General features: G+C 38.7%; 1 protein-coding gene and 2 long non-coding RNA genes across 9 annotated transcripts in view; 2 read left to right on the forward strand and 1 right to left on the reverse strand.

Moving 5' to 3' along the window:
* The window catches only part of LOC125265930 (hydroperoxide isomerase ALOXE3-like), a 71,440-nt gene that overhangs the window by 37,275 nt on the left and 6,572 nt on the right, over positions 1 to 27,593 (reverse strand). For 2 of the 7 annotated variants that reach the window (XR_007184368.1, XM_048186493.1), the window contains exons 1-6: positions 7,827 to 7,946; positions 7,654 to 7,685; positions 7,381 to 7,531; positions 6,316 to 6,517; positions 4,962 to 5,043; positions 4,719 to 4,841 (exon numbers count right to left, since the gene is read on the reverse strand). Coding sequence is in view for 6 of the 7 variants with exons in the window: in XM_048186493.1 (XP_048042450.1) it covers positions 4,719 to 4,841; positions 4,962 to 5,043; positions 6,316 to 6,517; positions 7,381 to 7,524 (551 nt within the window). In the remaining variant the exon portion in view is untranslated. Of the gene's footprint in view, positions 1 to 4,718; positions 4,842 to 4,961; positions 5,044 to 6,315; positions 6,518 to 7,380; positions 7,532 to 7,653; positions 7,686 to 7,826; positions 7,947 to 7,978; positions 8,061 to 8,531; positions 8,662 to 27,593 lie in introns of those variants that run through there. The other 5 variants (XM_048186499.1, XM_048186497.1, XM_048186495.1 and 2 more) reach the window with 4 other exon arrangements.
* Positions 1,917 to 26,933, forward strand: LOC125265934. The gene is made up of 3 exons (XR_007184370.1): positions 1,917 to 1,957; positions 2,158 to 2,210; positions 26,861 to 26,933. It is a non-coding gene; the product is annotated as an uncharacterized LOC125265934 (long non-coding RNA).
* On the forward strand, positions 8,686 to 12,278 carry LOC125265933. The gene is made up of 3 exons (XR_007184369.1): positions 8,686 to 9,181; positions 11,269 to 11,363; positions 11,475 to 12,278. It is a non-coding gene; the product is annotated as an uncharacterized LOC125265933 (long non-coding RNA).

Here is a 27,593-nt window from a genome sequence, read left to right on the forward strand (position 1 = left end):
CCATTACTCACATTATTCAGCATTTGCTGGAATCAATATTGGGTTTTTAGAACAACACGACCATAAAAATGTAGGCAAACAACTGAACAGGTGTCGACTCTAATTTCAGTTAAATGCAATGTGGACAGTAGGCCAGTGTTAGGATGATAAGGAAAGAATATGCCACTGCTTCGTTTACATTACGCCTCCACTGTCGTTTTGCTTTGTATTAAAAAAAAAAAAAAAAAAAAAAAATTCAGTTGGATAACAGTCACCGCCGCTCCATATTCACAGAGTTACACGCGATCACAAAAGTTAAAGTAAACGTGAGCGCGCATTCAAGCGCGGTTTAAATACCCCGCATTTTGAAAGCGGCTCCCTGATGAATACAGATATCCCTCAATATGAAAGCTATTTTAGGCTGGGCAGTGTAGATGTAACCATCTCTTAGCTCTGTATCAAAGAAAAATTTGGTCTTATTTGCACTTTGGTTGCACTTATTGTAAAGTGTTACCATAAAAATGAATAACTGTTTTCTCTTAATCTTATTAAGCACAAACAATAAGGTTTCATTTGTTAACATTAGTTAATGCACTGTGAACTATCATGAACTAACAATGAATGACTATTTTTATTAACTAACATAAACAAAGATTACAGTTTTTTTCGATTGCTAAACGACAGTGGGCACAACTGGAGCTACATGTGCAAAACTCTAACTACAGTCTGCACTACCAACAGTCACCTGAGCTAAACCGTTCACATCACCTGCAAAACTCATTCCAAGCAACACAACTCTTAACACATGACTCAAAACAGGCTCAGTGCAGCCAAACACTATCACAACCCTCACTGAGATACACACACTGTCACTCAGAACACACTGAGAGTAAAAACACTAGCATCAAACACCAACACAGAAAATACAAACTTTTCATCTTTACAGTTTGAACAATTTCAGTGACTTCATACAAAGTAATATTTTCTTCAAAGAAAAGAGTGACATTCTTTCACATGATTTATTTATATTTTTAGAACATAATTCTTTAAGGTAAATGAAAATTAGCAGTTTGCTTCAATACTCTGTAGTAATTGACGGAATTACAGTAATGCGAAATAAAAAAAAAGGTAGAAACTAAAAGTACATACCGTAATTCGAACAAATAATTGAGGGGCTAATCCTGCAAAATTGCAATCAGCAGTGTTTGAAAGGCACAAGGCTGAAATCTCTTCTGTTTTGAACGTGTGGTTCACAGTTTTGACAGCAGTGTGTTAGCATTTGAGCAAAGTGCTGTAAATCCACAGTGTTGTGCAGGTTGTGGTTAAAGTCATGGGATAAGTGTGTAGAGTTTTGAAAACTGTGTTCAAGCAATGAAAAACGAACTAGAGTTTGGTCCACATGAACTGCTGCTGTGCAGACTGTAGTTAGAGTTTTGCACATGTGACTCCAGTTGTGCCCACTGTCGTTTAGCAATCGAAAAAAACTGTAACTACTAAGGAATATGTGTTAACTAATCAGTATGTCATAGCGTTTTTTAATTGTGTTAAGTAACTATTAGTTAATCAGTAACTAATCAATTCAGTCATGCCTCCTGAAGAACTACGATTAAGTAACTACTAATTCAGCTTCAGGAGGAATAACTATTAAGTAACTATTAATGAACTGTGAAACTCAGTATCAGGTTATGGCCCTTTCTTCTTTACTACTAATGTTAGTTGATTTACTTAGATTTATGCCTACTGTACTGATATATATATATATATATATATATATATATATATATATATATATATGCTCTGCAAATATTGTTAAACATTCGTTCATTTGCGCCACTGTATGTTTCTGTCGGTGGGTGCTATAATGTTGCACGTCTTGCATCACATGCAGGTCAAAGTTTGAGCGCACACATGTAATATCTGTGAGTTTTGTGAGTTTTGCAAGAGAAAAGGGACTGGGATTCCAACTGTCAGCGGAGAGGTACATCGCTCTCGCATTATAACAATGCGCTGGCGACACTTAAACTAACACTGTAGATACCACATTAATGAACTGTAGAATTAGAAGAAAGTTGTTTATTCATTTATGTTTTTTAAATGAATGGTGAATTCTTCGTGTTTTTCCTCATGCTCGACCATTTCCGTGGATGGCGCTTGAGAATGTTAATTTTTTTATTCAAGTGTTGTCTGCAACCAGAAAATCAGGATGGATCCGTGACCTGCCAATACCTCAGGTATGTTTATGGCCTTATATATATTTTGTGTCTGTTTTTACTCAAGATATTTCACATTACTATTATAAAGTGATGCCAAATGAGTTCTTTATTTAAGGCAATGATCATTACCACATCATGCTCAAAGAATTACTTCAAACCCACTGATAATTAATAAGGAATTACCACATCATTCTCAAGGAATTACTAAGAACCTGGAACAGTATTCTAAAGTGAAAATATCCTTGTGCATAAGTAATAAAGTCTAAAGTAGTACTAACATAAAAAATGTAATTTTACTTTAAAAGATGACACATTTTAAGAACATTTACATTTATTGCAGTGTTAATAACATTTTCAAAAAAAACAAAAAAAAAAACATTCTATTTCCATATAACAAAACAATGAAAAAAGTGAACACTAAAACAAGAAAACAATACCAAAATTTTACATCAGATTACTAGGAACTTACCAAATATAACAACAGAAGACAGCAAATATGTGTATGCCTAAACTTCAGCTTTCAGCCAATGGTTCTCTAATACATCTAATTCATGTTATTTTATTCTGGCAAAGGTCAATAAGCATGCTATTCTTCTTTTTTTCCTCGATGATGCTTCGAAGTGTATCCACAACCGTTTTTCGATCCACCCCACACTTGTGGTACGACACATTGATGTCCTAAGACACGAAACGATCGGTTTTTGTGAGAAACCGAACGGTATTTATATCATTTTTTAACTCTAATACACCACTATGTCCAACTGCCTTCATCCTTCCATGACGGAAGTGATCTCTAGCACACGTTGAAGTCTACGCGCACGACATCACTTCCGTCATCAGAATGCAATTTGACCTTATTAACATGGAAGGATGAAGGCAGTTGGACATAGTGGTCTATTAGAGTTAAAAAATGATATAAATACCGTTCGGTTTCTCACAAAAACCGATCGTTTCGTGTCTTAGGACATCAATGTGTCGTACCACAAGTGTGGGGTGGATCGAAAAACGGTTGTGGATACACTTCGAAGCATCATCGAGGAAAAAAAGAAGAATAGCATGCTTATTGACCTTTGCCAGAATAAAATAACATGAATTAGATGTATTAGAGAACCATTGGCTGAAAGCTGAAGTTTAGGCATACACATATTTGCTGTCTTCTGTTGTTATATTTGGTAAGTTCCTAGTAATCTGATGTAAAATTTTGGTATTGTTTTCTTGTTTTAGTGTTCACTTTTTTCATTGTTTTGTTATATGGAAATAGAATGTTTTTTTTTTTGTTTTTTTTGAAAATGTTATTAACACTGCAATAAATGTAAATGTTCTTAAAATGTGTCATCTTTTAAAGTAAAATTACATTTTTTATGTTAGTACTACTTTAGACTTTATTACTTATGCACAAGGATATTTTCACTTTAGAATACTGTTCCAGGTTCTTAGTAATTCCTTGAGAATGATGTGGTAATTCCTTATTAATTATCAGTGGGTTTGAAGTAATTCTTTGAGCATGATGTGGTAATGATCATTGCCTTAAATACAGAACTCATTTGGCATCACTTTATAATAGTAATGTGAAATATCTTGAGTAAAAACAGACACAAAATATATATAAGGCCATAAACATACCTGAGGTATTGGCAGGTCACGGATCCATCCTGATTTTCTGGTTGCAGACAACACTTGAATAAAAAAATTAACATTCTCAAGCGCCATCCACGGAAATGGTCGAGCATGAGGAAAAACACGAAGAATTCACCATTCGTTTAAAAAACATAAAGAAATAAACAACTTTCTTCTAATTCTACAGTTCATTAATGTGGTATCTACAGTGTTAGTTTAAGTGTCGCCAGCGCATTGTTATAATGCGAGAGCGATGTACCTCTCCGCTGACAGTTGGAATCCCAGTCCCTTTTCTCTTGCAAAACGGGAGATATTACAAAACTCACAGATATTACATGTGTGCGCTCAAACTTTGACCTGCATGTGATGCAAGACGTGCAACATTATAGCACCCACCGACAGAAACATACAGTGGCGCAAATGAACGAATGTTTAACAATATTTGCAGTATATATATATATCAGTACAGTAGGCATAATTCTAAGTAAATCAACTAACATTAGTAGTAAAGAAGAAAGGGCCATAACCTGATACTGAGTTTCACAGTTCATTAATAGTTACTTAATAGTTATTCCTCCTGAAGCTGAATTAGTAGTTACTTAATCGTAGTTCTTCAGGAGGCATGACTGAATTGATTAGTTACTGATTAACTAATAGTTACTTAACACAATTAAAAAACGCTATGACATACTGATTAGTTAACACATATTCCTTAGTAGTTAATAGTAGTTACTTGAGTGTTAATGAAGAACTAAAGATTAATTCTGCAGTAATTCCTTATTAGTTATGCAGTAAGTACGATACAGTATTCTAAAATGTTACCACACTATTAGTAACCGTATGGCTTCTACAGTGTGTAACAAAGAGATGAACACTACAGCAGTGTTAAAAAATGACTTGGTCACTTACTGCTTTGCAGCAGTGTAGTAAAAATCAGATTCCTTTGTGAAAGAGAATCGGACTTCAGCTGGCAGATCGTAGGAAGCGTCGCAATCAATAACTTGGGGTGTGCCCTCAGCATACACGCGCCACCTGAGAGTGGAATATTAAAACATATTCAACATAAGGAATTTAATTTCACTGAATTTATTTTAATATGACACAGACACTTCGCTGTCACACCCGATGTGTATTGGTGTGCTGCCCACAAACCTAAATAACTTTTGTTGCTCTTCTAGCTGCTTCATCCGTTCTCTTTGGGCTATTGGGTTGGTGTCCTCGAACACAAGTAAAGCTGAAATGCAAATGCAAACATTAATTAAAAATCTAAATGTGTTTGTTTGCAAATTTTGTATGTATCATTACTTGATCATAGGACGACGACTTGTCATCCATGTAATTTTTTAATCATAGACACTTTCATTTTATTACAAATGTGCTTTATTTTACAGTTTTTTTACAGACGCTAGGACACATTTCTCAATACTTAGGTCACTTTTGCAAAACTCTTCACACAGTGAGCACAACAGAAGTCTATGTGAGCTAAACTGAGGATCAATTATCATTGCTTTGGCACAAAATGCAGTCAATGACCACATCTCTCAAATTTCATGAATTCGTTTCTCACTCAGACACAACAACTGCCAAAACTCTTTGTACGTACAGGCCAATTTGCACATGCTTACATACTGTTTTCAAAACTGTTAAACTTATGTTCAAAACAATAACACAATACAAAACTGAATAAGAGCAATTTGCTACATTTCTAAAGTAATATTTTAATGAAATATATTTTAAATCTTAAAATTAAATGCTATAAAAACAATTGAATTGTATCTGTATCAGTGGATGGTGTGTATACAAATTCTTGTATTTTGGAATTACTCAGTGCAAAAAAATAAAAATAAATAAACAACATAAAATATTGACGAACTCTGCATCGTCTGATTCATTCCAGTAACATTTATTGCAGTGAATTATAAACAGAGATGTGTCCTTGTTTTACACAAGAAAACATTGTATAATGCTACATGTTGTTAGTGTTTTTTAGGTCATTGTTTTGTGGGTGACAAAGTGTGTTTGTCGGCTGTCAACCTTTGCTAGTGTTCTGGAAGAATGAGTTGATTTGAGACCTGAATAAAGTGTTTTGGGAGTTGTAGTGCATTTTGGATGTGAAATGAACTGCTTTGCCAAGCTGAAAGTTGGTTAGGAGAACTGTGTGAAGAGTTTTGCAAAAGTGACCTAAGTATTGAGAAATGTGTCCTAGCGTCTGTTAAAAACTGTAAAAAGGCTAATGGTAGCATTAGTCAGTGTTCTGAGATACATAGTCTTTGTGAGAAAAAAACATGAATGACTGCATACAGTACATCTCTCTATCATATGAAGACACAAATGTTTGCTTAAAGGAATTCATCTGCAATGTACAAAAGTGTGTGTGTGTGTGTGTGTGTGTGTGTGTGTGTGTGTGTGTCCACGCAGTACATTTGCAAGACATCACCACTGAGCTTTCAAGTACACTGGTAAGTAAATGAGAATGTTTCCCATGGCCTTAACTGAAAGTGCCTACCTTTAGCTGGTCTTAAAACGAGCTTCTCGTTACAGTCAAGCCAGCAATAGCACGGAAACAAAATCTCGTCACCTTCTGGTGTGTTGACCAAGATCTTATCGCAGAACCACTGGTTGTCAAGATGCATAAACGGCTTGGAGTAGAGCTTGACAGATATGAGCTCTCCCAGGGACGCCTTACAGTTTATCTTAAATGTTCGCTCCTGCAGAGACATATTTATGAGGGCTTATTAGGGCCATTGTAGGTAATAATAATAATAATAATAATAATAATAATATGGGGTTGGGGGTATAAAATTCAGAGAGGAAACTGAGATTACAAAATCACAAATTTGTGTGAAAAAAAAAAAAAAATACAAATTTGCCAGAAAAAATCTTGGATATTCTGAAGTCACAAATTTGTGAGGAAAAAACTCTGAAAACTAGTGTCAAGGAACCACATGACTTTATATTAGAAGGATGTAGAGCTACCTCATCACGCCACAGACACAACCGTAAACATGTTAGTGAGGAGGTGCAACTAGTGTGGAACGTTCCTGGCCAGTAAAAACATCACATCGCTTCACTATGCATTCAACCTGAACCTGATCCACAGCCCGTGTCAAGAAGGCATCATCCAGAGAGCATCCAGGGTCAACGTTCACTCGATGGCTGAGGCAAGCTTTGAATGGAAGAAACAGCCTATAGCTCATGAATATGATTTGGATATTTATGAGAAGCTGCGAAGCGAGTGAAGCAATGTGGTTATTGTACTGCCCAGGCATCTTCTATACTAGTTGCACTTCCTCACAAATTTGTGACTTTATAATCACAGAATATTCAAGTTTTTTTCCCCCAAATATTCCCCCTCCTGCTCCATATTAATAGTAATATTATTATTATTATTTTAATATGTCATCGTACATTTAGGAAGATAATTTTAAGGTAAATATAAAATGCATTTTTTTAATCATTAGTCCATACAGCTTTTATACTCACTCTTTCAAATATCTTCCATTAAATGTAGCATTCTGATTAGCTTTTGAACCAAAACTCTTTTACTGTTGGTTTAATTGGGTGCACTTACCGATCCAGGCAAAAACCCCTTCAGGGGATTTAGATTCTTTTCTTCACTCTTAGCCTCACTTCCACGCAGTTGGATGTAGATGAGGCTAGTGGTGCCCGACAAGAGTGTCTTTCCTGTGTGCGTTGTTACTGTGTAGATCACCATGGCTGTTCTGCGAAGTAAAGGACAATGATTTTTAAGAAAAAATATGAACATGATGAGACCACCAATGAATGTATAAGTGAAAGAGAGAGAAAGAGAGAGAGAGAGAGAGAGAGAGAGAGAGATTCTCACCTGTAATTGTCAGAGAAGTCACAATGTAACTGCTGTAAGAAATGTAAAATCAGCTATTACTAGATTGATTGTAAAGAGAGAGCATTTTATGTCATGGAAATTAACACAAAAATGAAATACATTTTAACTGAACACTCTGTAGCAAAGATCTTTGAGAAAAGAAGTTTTATTACCAGGTTTTTGCCAAAACAAGGATCTTGCTCCTTTCAAAATTTCCTGAACAAGAAGAGGCCAAGAGCAGAAGACTCCAAGCATTTTATATCCTTCTTGTAATGTATGCATTTTCATCACTGTAATGACACCCAGTCTAAAAATGAATACCTACCTTTGTCCAAATAAGGAAACATCTTCAAACTTAAGTTTATGATTGGTTGCAATGTTTCTTGACACTGACATTTAATTTTTGAATTTGACTCTGCTCATGTCTTGCAAAATTCTGATTGTAAGAATTGAGCAACCTGGTTTGCCGTTGACAGAGGCATAATGCAAGCCCCAATCCTGAGGGGGGGTGGGGGTGGGTGTTTGCTAACTATAACCTGTGATAGTGATGGTAAAAACTCACTGCTCGCTGCCCATGATTCACAGTGCTTTCATTAAACAGAGGGCTAAACAATTAGACTGACGGATGGCTACCAACTATAGATGGTACTAGCCAACTTTCTTGCAGAAAATTGTATTAGTTTTTTTACGATTGCTTACACACTAAAATTAAAAATAACACACAGTTACTGAAACACTACACTCAAGGAGCAAAACCTCAGCCCAGATCTACACAACTATAAGCACATTCTCAGCCTGTAATGAAGAGTCAGTGGAGAGTGGATCCATTTGCAGTCTTTATTTAAAGCACAATAAATGCAACAGGGCAAAGACAATACCGTAGTCGGGGACAGGCGAGGGTTCAGGGCTGGCAGCAGGAATCAGAAATGGGTCACAGGCAATGGTCGAGACAGGCAGCAAGCAAACACAGATCAGAGTCCAGGCAGAGTTCAAGGTAAGCAGCAAAGGTTCAAATGAGATAAACAGTCCAGGCAGTAACGGGTAAACAGTCCACAGAAATAACGCTCAGAAATGATCACCTTAGCAAATCAAGACTTTGCGATGTAATGGAGTGTGTGAAGGGCTTAAATAGTGTGTGGCTGCGTCCGAAACCGCCTACTTCTCTACTATTTAGTAGGGGAAAAGCAGTAGGCGAGCGAATAAGTATGTCTGAAGCAAAAAGAGTAGGCGAAAATTACCTGCGTGACGTACTAATTCTCGCGAGATTCGGACGTGTGCCTACTTAAAGTGCGTCCGAAACCGCCTACTTACCTACTATATAATAGGGGAAAGCAGTAGGCGAGCAATTAAGTATGTCAGAAGCCTCAGTAATCATAAAATAGTAGTCGAGGAGTTCCCGGATGGCCTACTGCTTCCGCCCAGATTCTGAAGTATTCCTTGCTGGATACTTTTCTATCCCAGCAGGCCACGGGAGAGGATACGTCATAATCGAACACGGAGGAGAAAAGCGGCGCGGATGCTGTCAAATGTGAGTATTGAAAACCAAAAACACATTTGCTGAACTACTGTAGAGTAAACTGCTGAATGTGTTAAGACGCTAGACACTATTGTTGTGATTTTGCAGTAAAAACACGATTTATTATGTATAGATAACGGGATAAACACACCTTAATTCTCCAAAGTGGATTTACATATTCTAAACCATATACATCTTAAAGATGCTTACTAAATGTTTATTTAACATCTGACATGAACATCTTCTTCAAATATTATGACTTATGAGTGCTGGATTATGTATTATGAGTGATGTGTGTGTGCTATTATTCACTGTTGTCAACACTGTTTACATTATATGAATGAAAATAATGTAAATAAACAAATCTACAGTAACTACACATAAGTTTAATCTATTTTATTTGTCCATTAGTATTGTTAATAAATTAAGGAACATTTGTATTGGATAAGAAGTGAGTTAAAACATCATCAACATGTGAATGTAGATTTGAGCACATAAATCTCAGAGGAAACTTGAATCTTGTCTGATGTCTGGGGAATGATGCCATCAAAGGCTTTGAGTGTGGATACTACAGAAATGAATACAAAGTCTATTTAAATCTAAAGTCTAGTTTATTAGGGCCCGAGCACCGATGGTGTGAAGACCCTATTGGAATTGCTCAGCCAATTATTCTTCTTCTCCAAAATGAATCGCATTTTTGAGGGCCTAAACGTTCTCAAAAACTCATGAAACTTTGCACACGTGTCAGAAGTGGTGAAAATTTACATCTGATATGGGTTTCAGAATTAGGTGTGGCAAAATGGCTCGATAGCGGCACCTACAAAATTTAAATTAAGCGCCCTTCGTGCTACGTTTCACGTACAGTTATGAAATTCGGTAGACAGATGTAACAGCCCAATACCTACAAAAAAGCCCCCGGGGTGCAAAGTTTGTAAACCCAACAGGAAGTGAGATATTTTGAATTTTCTTTGCAAAATTTGTGCAGTTTTTGCCATTTCCAGACGTTGTACTTTAATGAACTCCTCCTAGAGCTTTAATCAGATCAACATCATATTTGGTCAGTCTAATCTAAAGGCCATTGTGACGTTAAATTGCGAAGATCTAGAGTTTTTGCTGAAAGGCGTGTCCATGGCGGCCTGGCAAAGTTCGATGTTTTGCCATGAAACAGGAAGTTGTTGTAACTCGGGCATACAATGTCTGATCTGCCCCAAACTTCACATGTTTTATTAGAGTCCTGACCTGAAGACATCTTCATAACAATATTCAGTTACAATCATAGCGCCACCTGCAGGAAACAGGAAATGACATGTTTTACACTGTGATTAACTCCTCATAGAGATTTAACTAGATCAACATCAAATGTTGTCAGTCTAATCTTAAGACCTTAGCAATGATAAATATCAAAGATCTTGAGTTTTCGTTGAAGGGCGTGTCCGTTGTGGCCTGACAAAGTCTGATGTTTCGCCATGAAAGAGGAAGCTGTTGTAACTCAGGCATACTATGTCTGATATGCTCCAAACTTCACATGTGTGATAAGAGTCCTGGCCTAAAGACATCTATATGCCAATATTCAGTTAGCCATAGCGCCACCTGCTGGCAACAGAAAATAGCATGCTTTACACTGTAATTCACTACCAGATTCACATTTCATTATGCCACGAAGTACCAAACATGCTAGAAACACGTTAAATCATGCAGCACTTGGCTGAGTGCTAATTTATGCGATTGACGCCACTAAAGAAACAGGAAGTTGTTGTAACTCAGGCATACAATGTCCAATCTGCTCCAAACTTCACATGTTCGATAAAAGTCCTGGCCTGAAGACATCAACATAGCAATATTCAGTTACGGTCAAAGCGCCATCTGTTGACAGCAGGAAGTGTGGCATTTCGAAATGACTTTGGCATAATTCTCCTGTATTCACTCGCTTACATGCATGTTGCCCACTGTTCACTGTTTTCCTGAGGCCAAAGGGTGGCGGTGAGCCCGGGTGCGAGGGCCCTTTCATCGCTGCTTGCAGCTTTAATTTTAATTATTGGAATTTAAACAGACTTATTACAGCACTTTTCTGATTCTTGATGTCTGTGCATTTGCTTCAGAGCTTTGGTGGAGCAGGACCTGCAAGAAAAGCTGACGACAGTATTTGTTAGAAAAAAAAGAGGAAAACCTGAAACAAAATAAAAATATATATAAAGTAAGTAACAAAATATAAAGTAAGATCATTTTGTTATTTCTAATACAGAAATCAAATGACACTGTGCTGTTAAAATGACTGCTTTTGTATTATATTTGTGCATTATTGTAGGATGTGAATGTCCTCAGACTGGTGAGAGCACTGAGGATGGAGAGACACAGATCCTGGGAATGGTTCAGTGTTATGGACGAGATCCTCCATCACTCCTCCTTTCAAGTGACTCAATCAAGGACACACTGGAGGAGACGCTGCAGAGATCGAACCAGCAACCTTCTGCTGACCAGCTCAGTGGTTTAGACCACCACACCACAAAACTAATGAAGCCATGACAAGAATTAGCAATTGAAAAATATGAAATGAAATATGCAAGAAACAGAATGCTGACATGAATTAATTGTAAAATGTTTTAATCTGCTGATGGAGAGCACATGAATGTTTGCAGCAGCAGATTGTCCCGCACATCTTCTCCCACTCCTGCTCCAAGGTTGAGGGGTTCAGGGGTCCATCTTCATCATCATCATCATCTTCAGCAGTGAGGAACATGATGATGAAGGTGTTCATCAGCTGCTTGATCAGAATAAAGCTGCAGAATTGGCACATCTGTGTTGAGATGACAGCAGGACTGTAAATACCTGATTGTTAGATCAATACATTTGAATAAAGCTTTGTTTCGTGTGTTGTTGACTTGTATATGCATTTATTTGTCATTATTACTTTTATTAATTCTTTACTTATTAATTATGCTATTATCAGTAAATGTATATATTTTAATAAGCAATGAATTAATACATGAATTGACTGTAAATGGAGATGTATTCACATCAGCTGTATTTGTCTAGTGTGTGTTCATGCACAGCTGTCACAACTAAACATTACATTTTGCTTGTTTTATTAAAGAAGTAAAATGAAAAGTAATATAATTAAGTTTTGGTCAGCATTTATCATCATTATTGTGTGTAAGTGTTGGGGTGTGTTAGAAAAGCAGTTCATTCTGGTGTAATCTTAATTTTTACGAGATCTTCGAGCAGCTGCCTGATGTCTTCTTTGGCTTCAGACATCGCTAACACTGAGGAAAACCGCACTAGGTAGGGTTCAGTTACTGGTGCTGTGAGGTGTTGGTGCACCTGTTGCTCATATCTTTATTTTTATTGCAGGATCTACAATTTACATACAAGATCATGGAAAATACCATAGTGTATCTTTAACAATGAACAATAATAATGACAAAAAAAAAAACAAATATGGGTTTGTATACATCATAGTTTGCGATTATATACACAGACATAAAGCATGATGACAAGATTAAATATTTTGAATATATCATAATGCATAAAAGTTATTTATTTTTAATTTATAAGCCTGAGGGATGAAACTAAGCTAATTCAACAAGAAAAAGAGGAAAACAAATGAGATTTATGCCACCTTTGCTTGTGGATGGACATTTTTGCATATAAAATAAAGAAATTAACAATATATTCACGCGAATTTGGGTTTTTGTAACAAAAAATAAATCACATTAGTCACTCATATCTTTTCAGTTGTTGCGCTTGCGATAACGTCGTAGGTCACATGATAACGTCAACATGGCGGATTATTCTCGGATCTCATTCATACTCAACGAGATTTGGCTGTTAAGTACCTACTCTTTTAGCGCTCGTTAAGTAAGTACTTATTGAAATTAAGTACCTACTCATTGAGTAGGCGGTTTCGGACGCAGCCTGTGTGTGATGCAGTGCAGGTGGATGTGTAATCAGTCCCAGGAATATCCAACAGTCAATATTCCGGTGATGGCTCCCTCCGGTGGTCCGGAGGACGAGTCAAATTAGCCTCATTCATGACACAGCCTCACACTTTTTGCAGATCTCTACACACATTGTTTTGCACAACCCTACACACATTTCTCTACATTAGACACTGAAATCTAGACACTGCTGTCTAAAATACCACCCTAAATCAATTGATCAAACACAGGTCTGCAGACACTCAGGTGCTTAACTGTAAACTCAAAAATCAGGTGTAAGTACTATAAAAAGGCAAAATGTGAGTTTCTGTGTCTTCAACAAAATGAAAGGCAATGTTGCCGTAAGAGGGAGAAACATCATCTTGAATGTCCCGGGTCAACGCAGTGTTAACATCACAATATATGTTACAATCACGCAGAAGTGGTCCTCCACCAGCATGCCAACTTAGACCCTTACAACACGGCCCACATATTCACATTTTAGACAGACTGCACAAAATCATCACAGCAGAAGACCAAATGGATGCAGAGCAGATGAGATACACTGTCATATGAGACAATGTAAATTTCCACCTATCTGCTCTGGTCCAAAACTGGTTTCATTAGCGTCCACAATTTTCACTTCAATATCTCCCACCATACTGTCCCTTCCTTAAACCCACTGAGGAGGGGTTTTTTATGTTGTTGTTGTTGTTTTTTGGCATGGAGGGTTTACAATCTCCAGCCCTATGTCAGGATGTGCCTCATTCAAGCCATGGAGAAGACCTGACCTAACTGATGCAGGGTCTGTGCAATAATGGATTCACCATTCAAAAAGATTCTTCCCTCGCTGTCTTGCGTGAGAGGACATCACCTGAGATGTGGATGAAGTGGCCAGATCCAGCTACAGTGGGTATGGAAAGTATTCAGACCCCCTGAATTTTTCACTCTTTGTTATATTGCAGCCATAGGCGCCGAAATGGTCGAGCACCCACAGAAAACTTACGAGATATTCTCCATGGATTTTAACAAGTAAAAAATCGATTGCCAATAGGCATATATATATATATATATATATATATATATATATATATATATATATATATATATATATATATGGCAAAAGTCGAGAGCGCATTCAGTGTTGAGCGAGCACAAATCTCTCAACTCGCAGTCAGATTTCCTTCACTCTCGCGCTCGCTCAGAACTCAAACTGTCCTTGCCCTGTCCCTAAAACGGTCTTCTTTCCTGGATTTAAAGTTGCCAGAAGCTTTTAATCACCTGAGTTTCATAACTGACTGACGAAATAACACAATAGGCTACCTTTAGGTAATGTTACTGATCATCAGATTTCAGCGAGAGCACGACAACACTCATGAAGAGAATATGCTTGTTTTGGGTCGAATTCAAATTAAACATCCAGTTGACATTCATTTGAGTTAAATAATAAGCGATCTGGCGCTGGAATGTGTTGTTTTTTAAATGCTGTGTTGCTGCTGTTATAAGTGGAGGAACGGTCTCTTGTGTAGGCCTAACAAGTGCGTCAGTCTATTGCGATTTGCTAGACTCTTCTTTTCAGCGAAGTTACTATCAAAATGCACACAAAACTTATTTGATCTTAATGAGAAAAAAAACTACTCGAGGGCGGATTCGAACCACTGATAATTAGAGCACGGTTGAACTTCTGACTCTAAAAACAAAAATTCTACTGCGAGACCAATGGGGAACACGAGAATTAAGTGCGGATTAGTCTAAAATATAATATTAGTACGATACAAATGTTGTAACGTAGCTGTAAGAATGAAACTATATGGGGGGGGGGGAGTTACTGGGCACCCACCGGCAGAAACATAAATCGGCGCCTATGATTGCAGCCATTTGCTAAAATCATTTAAGTTCATTTTTTTCCTCATTAATGTACACACAGCACCCCATATTGACAGAAAAACACAATTGTTGACATTTTTGCAGATTTATTAAAAAAGAAAAACTGAAATATCACATGGTCCTAAGTATTCAGACCCTTTGACACTCATATATTTAACTCAGGTGCTGTCCATTTCTTCTGATCATCCTTGAGATGGTTCTACACCTTCATTTGAGTCCAGCTGTGTTTGATTATACTGATTGGACTTGATTAGGAAAGCCACACACCTGTCTATATAAGACCTTACAGCTCACAGTGCATGTCAGAGCAAATGAGAATCATGAGGTCAAAGGAACTGCCTGAAGAGCTCAGAGACAGAATTGTGGCAAGGCACAGATCTGGCCAAGGTTACAAAAAAATGTCTGCTGCACTTAAGGTTCCTAAGAGCACAGTGGCCTCCATAATCCTTAAATGGAAGACGTTTGGGACGACCAGAACCCTTCCTAGAGCTGGCCGTCTGGCCAAACTGAGCTATCGGGGAAGAAGAGCCTTGGTGAGAGAGGTAAAGAAGAACCCAAAGATCACTGTGGCTGAGCTCCAGAGATGCAGTCGGGAGATGGGAGAAAGTTGTAGAAAGTCAACCATCACTGCAACCCTCCACCAGTCGGGGCTTTATGGCAGAGTGGCCCGACGGAAGCCTCTCCTCAGTGCAAGACACATGAAAGCCCGCATGGAGTTTGCCAAGATGGTGAGAAATAAGATTCTCTGGTCTGATGAGACCAAGATAGAACTTTTTGGCCTCAATTCTAAGCGGTATGTGTGGAGAAAACCAGGCACTGCTCATCACCTGTCCAATACAGTCTCAACAGTGAAGCATGGTGGTGGCAGCATCATGCTGTGGGGGTGTTTTTCAGCTGCAGGGACAGGACGACTGGTTGCAATCGAGGGAAAGATGAATGCGGCCAAGTACGGGGATATCCTGGACGAAAACCTTCTCCAGAGTGCTCAGGACCTCAGACTGGGCCGAAGGTTTACCTTCCAACAAGACAATGACCCTAAGCACACAGCTAAAATAACGAAGGAGTGGCTTCACAACAACTCCGTGACTGTTCTTGAATGGCCCAGCCAGAGCCCTGACTTAAACCCAATTGAGCATCTCTGGAGAGACCTAAAAATGGCTGTCCACCAACATTTACCATCCAACTGGAGAACTGGAGAGGATCTGCAAGGAGGAATGGCAGAGGATCCCCAAATCCAGGTGTGAAAAACTTGTTGCATCTTTCCCAAAAAGACTCATGGCTGTATTAGATCAAAAGGGTGCTTCTACTAAATACTGAGCAAAGGGTCTGAATACTTAGGACCATGAGATATTTCAGTTTTTCTTTTTTAATAAATCTGCAAAAATGTTAACAATTCTGTGTTTTTCTGTCAATATGGGGTGCTGTGTGTACATTAATGAGGAAAAAAAATTAACTTAAATGATTTTAGCAAATGGCTGCAATATAACAAAGAGTGAAAAATTTAAGGGGGTCTGAATACTTTCCGTACCCACTATAGGCCAAGAGATGATGCTTAGGTGTTTTTTCTATTTTTTTTTTATTATTTATTTAAAATAATGTTTTTTGTTTTGTCTCCACAGATATTTTTGTTTGTGTAATATATTCTATTTAGAATATGTTTTGATTTCAGTGCAAAATGTAACCTTTGGAAAGGCATTGATGTATTGAATGGTTTTACAATGTGGTGAGAAATAAATATTTTGTGCAGTACTGATCTTGTTTTTTTTTTTGTTTGTTTGTTTTTTTGTTTTTTTTATATATTCATGTACTTTACTCTAACAATATCTCTGAAAAAAAAATCAAACCCAGACTATATCATTAGAAAAGTATAAAAGTTACAAGTGTTTAAGATTGAGCACAGCAGTGTGTAAATGAATCAAACAGATTGTATGAACCATGTGTGTTCCACACGGTGTCAAAGTTGGGTTTTGTTAAGTTAATGTAAAGTTTTGAATGAAGTGTTTCATTTTGCAAAAGACCTGAGGTGTTTTCTGCTAACTTGTGTGTGTGGATCTGTGAATTGTGTGTAGTGTTTTGACAAAATGAGCCTTGTTTTTAAAATTGTGCTTAAGAAATCATAAAAAACTAACTGCAGAGGCTGTTTTAGGCAGTTGAAAAAAGAGGAAGTCTTATCTGACCACAGCTCAAATTTTGACCTCTTTTTAACTGAAATTAGAGAGAGAAAAGAAAGCTTAGTTAATTAAACATAAGTTTCTTACAAAGTACAGTACATATTCATAACAAAGCATCCAGTACACATGGTACAGATTTTCTATTGTAAGATTCATTAAACACTTAGTAAAGCTCTTCAGTTATCAAAAGAAGTCTTCATTCAGTCAGTTTTGGGGACACTTGACATTTGATATTAAACAGTGTTGTGATCTGCCTGCATTGACACCATTGTATGCGAACTGAACTGAGCTGGATGATCACATCACTGTTTACTCCAGTGCTGATATAGATAAATTAACTAAATTAATTATTATTGATTCTTACATAGGAATGAATCAATACTGAATTTACTTAAGATGGATACTGACACCATTTTCTTTAAGAGCTGCTGTGCAGCCAAAATTATATTACAGTTATCACTGTAAAGCTGCTTTGACACAATCTGCATTGTAAAAGCGCTATATAAATAAAGGAGACTTGACTTAAAGTACTTCAGTCTGTGTGCTTTGAATTTATTGGTAGCACTTTATTTTACAGTACGTGTACATTCCTGGTACATATATAGTAATTATGCTATACGTACAGGTAAAAGAGTGGTAACACAAGGTACTTACCTGACATGTATGTACATGGAAACTAATAAGAAACACTGCTGTATTTTCCAATGGTACATACATGGTAATTACTTTGTACCTATAGTGTTGGGTAATAACAAGTGCTTACTTATAGTGTCCGTATATGGTAACTAACAGACACATTACTGTACTTACTAATGGTATGTACATAGTAACTACGTAGTACTTATGGACAATTGTGGGTAATAACAGGACCCTCCCCAACCTAAGTAATGTATAACTTACACATTAACTAACTGGCATATTCACTAGTACATTCATAGTAAGTACATGGAAATAGGACTGTAAAATAAAGTGCATTCTTGTACATAAACATTACATAGGAATTACCAGCTCTTACAGTGGCCAGTTGCATAAACTGCTTAGACTAGTCTTAAAACTAAAGTCATCTATTTTTTTCTTCAAGACTGGTACTAACTTTGTAAAGTCAGTTACATAAAAAGGTAGATCAGTCTAATCAGAAAAGTAAGACTGATTAGCCCTAACTAAGTGCTAGTTGGTCAAACTAGATCTTAAGTCACAGTCTTAACTTGGAGGCTAAGTTTATGCAACCGGCCACAGGTGTAACTTACACATTAACTATTTGGTATATTCACTAGTACGTCCATAGTAAGTACATGGAAATAAGACTGTAAAATAAAGTGCACCCTTGTAAATAAACATTACATAGGAATTACCAGCTCTTTAACCGTTGTAATAATAAGCTTAAGCATATTAATTAGTAAGGACTGCAAAGTAAGATGCACTATTGTGGAGAGCAATTTATTATTAACAGTGCGTAAAACACTAATTCAAGTACATAAATAGTGCAGCAAAACAATTACTTCATTTCTTGAGAATGTTGTTTTTTAAATGGCATCAGTGGGAAAACACTATTTGGTAAGCCTCTGTTTTGTACTGTTGTTAACATGCACACACTGTAAGTAAGTGTCTGCTATGTGTGTCCACACTAGTCTGTGAGTACAACATAGTTACCATGTATATACCACTACTAAGTACATTAATGTGTCTTACTAGTTGCCACACATAAGTGCCTGTTATTACCCACACTTGTCCATATAAGTACAACATAGTTAACATGTACAAACCATTAGTAAGTACAGTAATGTGTCTGTTAGTTACCATATACGGACACTATAAGTAAGCACCTGTTATTACCCAACACTTGTCTATAGGTACAAAGTAATTACCATGTATGTACCATTGTAAAGTACAGCTGTGTTTCTTATTAGTTCCCATGTACATACATGTCAGGTAAGTACCTTGTGTTACCACTCTTTTACCTGTACGTACAGCATAATTACTATATATGTACCAGGAAAGTACACGCACTGTAAAACAAAGTGCTACCAATTTATTTAATACACAAGTTCCACAATTTGAGTTGAATCACTGAAATAAATGAACTTTTATATGAAATTCTAATGTATTGAGATGCACCTGTAGTTTAAGAGTGCTAAAAGAGTAGGCACTTAACAGCCAAATCTCGTTGAGTATGAATGAGATCCGAGAATAATCCACCATGTTGACGTTATCACGTGACCTACGACGTTATCGCAAGCGCAACAACTTAAAAGATATGAGTGACATGTTTAATTCTTCTATCTGTAAATATCTTGATATTGATTAAATTGCTTATTTTGTGGTCTTGTTGAAGACACAGCTGCCAGTAATTTTGTAATTGTAGTACAATTAATATATATATGGGTTAATTTAAAGTTCTTATATTTTTAACTACTAATGTGATTTATTTTTTGTTACAAAAACCCAAATCCGCGTGAATATATTGTTAATTTCTTTATTTTATATGCAAAAATGTCCATCCACAAGCAAAAGTGGCATAAATCTCATTTGTTTTCCTTTTTCTTGTTGAATTAGCTCTAGTTTCACCCCTCAGGCTTATAAATTATAAACAAATAAATAACTTTTATGCATTATGATGTATTCAAAATATTTAATCTTGTCATCATGCTTTATGTCTGTGTATATAATCTCAAACTATGATGTATACAAACCCATATTTGTTTTTTGTCACTATTATTGTTCATTGTTAAAGATACAACCAAGATATTTTCCCTGATCTTGTATGTGTTACAGTAGACTGGAGACAGACACAGATGTAACAGGTAACGGTTGCTTTATTAGACCACAGTAGAGCAGGGTGAAACACACAGGTGAGTGAACTGGTTGCAGATAGACTTGAGCAGGTAATATGTGGTATATTTACTGTCCTTTTCTTTGCAGGTAGATACACACTGGAGCTTGGAGATCGCTGGAGAACTTGGGAGCTGACGGGAACACACTCACACAGCAGACGAGGCACACAGAAGGAAGAGACACGCTGGAGACAGGTGAGTATGCGAAGAGGAGTCCTTGAGGTAAGCATAGCATTGAGGGTATGCGAACGAGACCGGACGTGGAGTGCTGTGTACGTGTGTGCTTTATAGTGCTGTTGATGAGTAGAGTGATGAGGTGCAGGTGGCGGTGATCAGTACTCTGGAGAAGGTGCGCGCTGTGATTGGGTGATGTTGGAACCTGACGTGTCTGTGACAGTACCCCCCCCCTCCACAGCCCGCTCCAGAGGGCCGAAGACCCCGACGCCGTGTGAGCCGAGTGAATGGTGGGAGTGCGTCGTGTCCGTGGAAGGTAGAGCAAGCCAGGTGGACAGCCCGGCGGAGGGTTCGTGGAGGCATTGGAGGAGGGAATGGTCTCTTCTGACCAGGTGATAGGGCTCACGATGAGAGAGCTAGGGATGATGGGTTCCGGTTCCTCAGTCTTTTCCTCCGGAGCATGTAGGCGGGAGAGAGCGTCTGCTTTCACATTTTTAGTACCAGGACGAAAGGAGATAGTGTAGTTAAAGCGGGAGAAGAACATGGCCCAGCGAGCTTGTCTAGGGTTCAATCTCTTTGCTGAACGAAGGTATTCAAGGTTTTTGTGGTCCGTCAGTACCAGGAACGCGTGTTTGGCTCCCTCCAGCCAATGCCTCCACTCTTCCAAGGCAAGCTTGACCGCAAGAAGTTCCCTGTCACCGATGGAGTAGTTGACTTCCGCCGGGCTGAGCTTGCGGGAGAAGAAGGCGCATGGATGGAGTCTACTTGGCGTCCCCTGCTGCTGCGATAACACCGCTCCCACTCCAGTAGTAGATGCGTCCACTTCAACGATGAACTGTTTTTCTGGGTCTGGATGTACGAGTAAGGGAGCAGTGGTGAAGGCTTCCTTGAGCTGGTTAAAGGCGTTGGTGGCCGCCGGGGTCCAGGACAGAGACTTGGGCTTATTGCGGAGCAGGCTGGTAAGTGGATGGGCGATGGAACTGTAACCTTTGATGAATCGTCTGTAGAAGTTGGAGAAACCGAGGAAACGCTGGAGTTCTTTTATGGTGGTGGGTTCTGGCCAGTTGGTAATGGATTCCACCTTCCTCTCGTCCATCCGGATGCCACTGTAGTCGATGTTATAGCCCAGGAATGAGACGGAAGGTTGGTGGAATGAACATTTCTCAGCCTTGAGGAACAGGTGGTACTGACGTAGACGGGTGAGGACCTCCGCAACGTGTTGGCGATGTTCGGCCTGGCTCCGGGAGTATATGAGTATGTCATCGATGTAGACTAGGACAAAGCGGTGGAGAAACTCCCGGAGCACCTCATGTATAAAGTCCTGGAATACGGAGGGGGCGTTGACCAGTCCATACGGCATGACCAAGTATTCGTAGTGGCCAGTAGGAGTGATGAAGGCGGTCTTCCACTCGTCCCCCTCACGTATCCGGATGAGGTTGTAAGCGCTGCGGAGGTCCAGCTTCGTGAACACAGTGGCACCACGGAGATGTTCCAGGGCCGCTGGGACGAGAGGAAGGGGATACCGGAATTTAACAGTTATCTTGTTGAGTGCACGGTAATCAATACATGGCCGCAAGCCTCCGTCCTTTTTGGCCACAAAGAAGAAACTGGAAGCAGCAGGGGAAGTAGACGGCCTGATGTAACCTTGGGCGAGGGCTTCCTTGATGTAATCCTCCATGGCCTTCTCCTCCGGGATGGAAAGAGGGTAGATCTTTCCTTTTGGCACTGGTTCACCCGGAAGCAAGTCGATGGCACAATCCCATGGCCGGTGTGGAGGCAGCTTGGAAGCCCGTTGCGGGCAAAATACGTTGCTGAAGGGGGCGTAACACTTGGGGATTTCGACGGAGCTTTGTTCAACTGGACTTTCGATGGACGTGGCGCAGAGAGAGAGGTCAGGTGATGGAGATGGTGGAATAGGCAGTTCCAGGCAGTTCCGTCAAACAGCGGGTGAAGCAAGTGTCGCCCCACTTCAGAATTTCGCCCGTCTTCCAGGAGATGGTCGGGTTATGCTGCTCCAACCAGGGGCGCCCCAGAACCACGTCAGCGGTGGAGTCCTCCAGAACCAGCAGATGAGCCTCCTCTTGATGAAGTAAGCCGACTTGGAGGGTCACAGGTCCAGCCACTGTGCGGACGCGCTTACGGCTCAGGGGTCGGCCGGTTATGGAGCAGATCTTGTAGATGGTCGGAGACGGAGTGGTCTTGATACGTAGCTGGCGACAGATGGCACCTGAGACGAAGTTGCCGGCGGACCCCGAGTCGATGAGCGCGACCACTGTAAGGGAGACATTGGCGGCAGTAAGATTGACGACAGTAGTGAGTGGTTTCATATTGCGAGTAGCAGGAATAATGGCACTCACCAGGGGTCGCGGCGGTCGTGTGGGGCATGCAGCAATCACATGCCCCGGTTCACCACAATAGAGACAGAGATGAAGGGTCAGCCGGCGACGGCGTTCTTCAGGGGATAGACGAGAGTTTTCTACTTCCATGGGTTGCTGGGCTGGTTCTGGAGTGCTGACGGGTTCGGATCGGCAGAGTGGCACGTTGGAGAGGGACTGGTCCTGGTGCTCTTGGAGGCACGCCTGCATGCGAGTGGCGCAGCGGATGGAGAGCTGGATGAACTTTGAGTCCTCGCATGCAGTGAGTTGCTGCAGCCGCACCCGAGGTTCTAATCCTTAACGATAGGTTGTTATCAGGGCTTGTTCGTTCCATCCGCTGAGTGCTGCAAGCGTTCTGAATTGCAAAGCATAATCGTAAATGGACATTGATCCTTGTCTTAAATTGTAAAGTTTCTCACCAGCTGAAGAGTCCGTGATCGGTTTCCCGAACACTTCCTGGAAGTGGGAAATAAGCGCTGAGTAGGATTGGGTTACAGCGCCCCGCTGGGACCAGATGGAATCGGCCCACTTCAATGCTTTGCCGCTGAGCTGAGAGATGATGAACGCTATCTATGAGGTGTCACTCGGGTACAGGTGCGGCTGCATCTCCAGGACCAGTGTGCATTGCAGCAGAAACCCGCTGCAATCCTCCGCCGATCCTGAGTAGGGCGCCGGTTTGGCCATGAGACTGGCGTATGGCGGCAGTGAAGGAGGACTGTTGACATCCGCGGTGGTGTTCGCTGGTGCTCGTGCAGGTGAAGGGACAGTAACTGGAGATGATGGCGGTGGATGGGTGGTTAAGGTGCGCCGAAGCACATCCACCAAATCCTGAAAGGAGTCGGGCTGGCTCATACTGGGTCTGCGGTGTTGGTCCGGTCTTCTGTTACAGTAGACTGGAGACAGACACAGATGTAACAGGTAACGGTTGCTTTATTAGACCACAGTAGAGCAGGGTGAAACACACAGGTGAGTGAACCTGCAGATAGACTTGAGCAGGTAATATGTGGTATATTTACTGTCCTTTTCTTTGCAGGTAGATACACACTGGAGCTTGGAGATCGCTGGAGAACTTGGGAGCTGACGGGAACACACTCACACAGCAGACGAGGCACACAGAAGGAAGAGACACGCTGGAGACAGGTGAGTATGCGAGGAGGAGTCCTTGAGGTAAGCATAGCATTGAGGGTATGCGAACGAGACCGGACGTGGAGTGCTGTGTACGTGTGTGCTTTATAGTGCTGTTGATGAGTAGAGTGATGAGGTGCAGGTGGTGGTGATCAGTACTTTGGAGAAGGTGCGCGCTGTGATTGGGTGATGTTGGAACCTGACGTGTCTGTGACAGTATGTAATTGTAGATCCTGCAAAAAAAATAAAGATATGAGCAACAGGTGCACCAACACCTCACAGCACCAGTAACTCAACCCTACCTAGAGCCGTTTTCCTCAGTGTTAGCAATGTCTGAAGCCAAAGAAGACATCAGAAGCTGCTCGAAGATCTCCCCTTTGGAGAAGACTGATTTTATACTCAAAAAATTTAAGTATAAACTACTTAAAATTAAGATTACTCCAGAATGAATTGCTCTGCTAGCACATCCCAACACTTACACACAATAGTATTGATAAATGCTGACCAAAACTTAATTATATTACTTTTCATTTGACTTCTTTAGTAAAACAAGCAAAATGTAATGTTTTGTCACAACACAGCTGTGCATGAACACACACGAGACAAATACCCCTAGTGAAAAAAAAGTATACTAAGTATACTTGCAGCAAGACTAATTATTAGTATATTTCAAGTGTGTTAATGATTAGTTCATTTAAAGTGTGCTATTTTGAAACAACTAATTTTGTACTAAGTATATTTAAGTTGAAATTAAGTAGTATTAAAATACAACTTTAAGTATATTTAGTATACTTATGTGTACTAAATTGGAACAACTTCAAGTATACTTAGTACACTTTAAGTATATGTCTGTGTAGGGACTAATTACATGCTTGATTAGTGATATTAAAGTGTACTTAATTTGTGTTATAAGTATACTTCATTTGTGTTAAAAGTATAATTTTTTGTTATAATATACTTTGCATTATAAGTATACTTTATTTGTGTTATAAGTATACTTTTATTTGTGTTATAAGTATACTTTATTTCTGTTATGAGTACACTTTGTGTTATAAGTACACTTTATTTGTGATTTAAGTACATTACAAAACACAAGCAATATACACTGAATATATTATAGTATATACTGTATGCTCAGTACCTTTGGCTTATTCCAAATATTAAACATTACACACTTTGCAGTCAATAACTATACACTTTGTTATTACTTCTACTTTGTATAATATAGTCAACATTTGAAGCGGATCAAAACCATTAATCAAAGTTGTCCTAACTTTTTTGATCCACTTCAAATGTTGACTACTGTACTTTGAATTACATAATCTCACACAATACAGTTGTGCTACTATTTAAATACAGTTTAACACATTTTCCCAAAGTTGAATGCATTTGTTTTCAAGGCCACTAAATTAAATTAAATATAAGAACATAATGAAGAGACATATTTCATTGACAAATCCAATGGTTTTTATTTAAACTTAATATAGATTCAGCAAAACTTACCATGTTTTTCATTAAAGAAAAAAAAATATTGGACCATGGTGACCCTCTATACACAAATACAAATTACACATTATATTCCATGTTCTGATGAGCTTCTCATTATTGTGTCTGATGGCACAATGATGACCGCAGAGACTCGTGAAGAACAGCATCTGTTGACAGAATATACCAAAGATATAAGACAGCATGTTCAACTCTTTATTCACGTTTACAATAGTCTGTCTAAATCCTACATTGAACCAATACTATTTTTGAACAGTAAATGAGGATTAGCAGCAGGGAACTGTATCAGAATGGCATGTCGATGTTGTTTTCGGTACATAGTCAAGCATAAAACACTTTATGAATTAATATCGTACAGAATACGGGCCGATTTGACCAATCATATATGAATGTTTTGGTGCTGCATACAAACATGTGCCATAAAACACCACACAAAAACTCAAAAAGGAGATATCAAGCCGAAATATCGCTCTCCGTTTGTTAAAGAAAATAAAATAAAGTTTGTTAACTGGTAGACTACAACTCACCTCCCAATAGCAGCACTTTTCTCCGGTTCTTTCAGGATCGCGTAGGCCATTAGATTAGCCGGTTGTCGTCGCCATCACGGTCAGGCTGCGATGTCACTTGATTGAACTGGTCAGAATCCCCAAGATTGAGCGATGTATTGCGCTTTCAGTGTTTTATTAAATAAATTATACATTGCGACATTATACTTCACCTGAGTGACTGAGCGAGGGGATTCAGACGACGACCGTGACGTCAGCAGCTCTGATTGGCTGAAGGCAGTGAGCAACAAAATCTGATTGGTCACAGACCAAGTTGAAGAGACATTTGAATTCCGATAAGTTTAACCACTCGACATATTTTTTCGCATTACTTGTGCTGCTGGTGTGTTGTTTAATATAGATTTGTGTGTACGATTGTAAAATGATTCTGCCAGTGTAAACTTAATAAACATTTACACTTATTTGGAAATTGTATAGGCTACACTGCATATACTAAATGGGCTTGTAATGCATTCATACTGAAATAAATAGCACAAGTAATATAATGAATTCCAAGGATGAAGAAGTAAACTTAAAAAAATATACTCAAATTTAACATTAGATACACTACAACTTCAGGATATTAAATAATGTATTTTTTAAATATACTTTCAGTGCATTGTTACAATGAACATTTTCAGCACACTGTTAAAATATACCTCAAATATATTTTTATAAAGTGCAAATAAATACACTTTTAAAAAATAAACTGAATTTACACTTCAAGTATATTTTTCTAAAATATATTTTTAGAAAATATACTAAAGTACAATTATTTTAAAGTGTGTTAAAAGTTGCATTGTGAAAATATGATACTAATATACTTTTTATATATTTAATGATAGTACATTTTTTGTTAGTATATTTGCAGTGTACTATAGAAAAAGGGAATATATTTAAAATACAATAAAGTATACTTTTTTTTCACTAGGGACAGCTGATGTGAATACATCTCCATTTACAGTCAATTCATGCATTAATTCATTGCTTAAAATACATAAATTGACTGATAATAGCATAATTAATAAATAAGTAAAGGATTAATAAAAGTAATAATGACAAATAAATGCATATACAAGTCAACAACACACAAAACAAAGCTTTATTCAAATGTATTGATCTAACAATCAGGTATTTACAGTCCTGCTGTCATCTCAACACAGCTGTGCCAATTCTGCAGCTTTATTCTGATCAAGCAGCTGATGAACACCTTCATCATCATGTCCCTCACTGCTGCTCTTCTCAATGGAGACATCAGTGATCCAGAGAATGAGGAAGATGATGATGATGATGATGATGATGATGATGGACCCCTCAACCTTGAAGCAGGAGTGGGAGAAGATGTGCGGGACAATCTGGCTGCTGCAAACATTCATGTGCTCTCCATCAGCAGATTAAAACATTTTACAATCAATTCATGTCAGCATTCTGTTTCTTGCCATATTTCATTTCATATTTTTACAATTACTTGCTAATTTTTGTCGTAGCTTCATTACATTTGTGGTGTGGTGGTCTAAACCACTGAGAGAAGGTTGCTGGTTCGATCTCTGCAGCATCTCCTCCAGTGTGTCCTTGATCGAGTCACTTGGAAGGAGGAGTGATGGAGGATCTCGTCCATGACACTGAACCATTTCCAGGATCTGCTGTGTCTCTCCATCCTCAGTGCTCACACCAGTCTGAGGACATTCACATCCTACAATAATGCACAAATATAATACAAAAGCAGTCATTTTAACAGCACAATGTCATTTGATTTCTGTATTAGAAATAACAAAATGATCTTACTTTATATTTTGTTTCAGGCTTTCCTCTTTATTTCTAACAAATCCCACCGTCTCCTTTCCTTGCAGGTCCTGCTCCACAAAAGCTCTGCAGCAAACATACAGACATCAAGAA

Source organism: Megalobrama amblycephala, linkage group LG3, assembly GCF_018812025.1.
Source record: "Megalobrama amblycephala isolate DHTTF-2021 linkage group LG3, ASM1881202v1, whole genome shotgun sequence".
Classification (NCBI taxonomy): Eukaryota; Metazoa; Chordata; class Actinopteri; order Cypriniformes; family Xenocyprididae; genus Megalobrama; species Megalobrama amblycephala.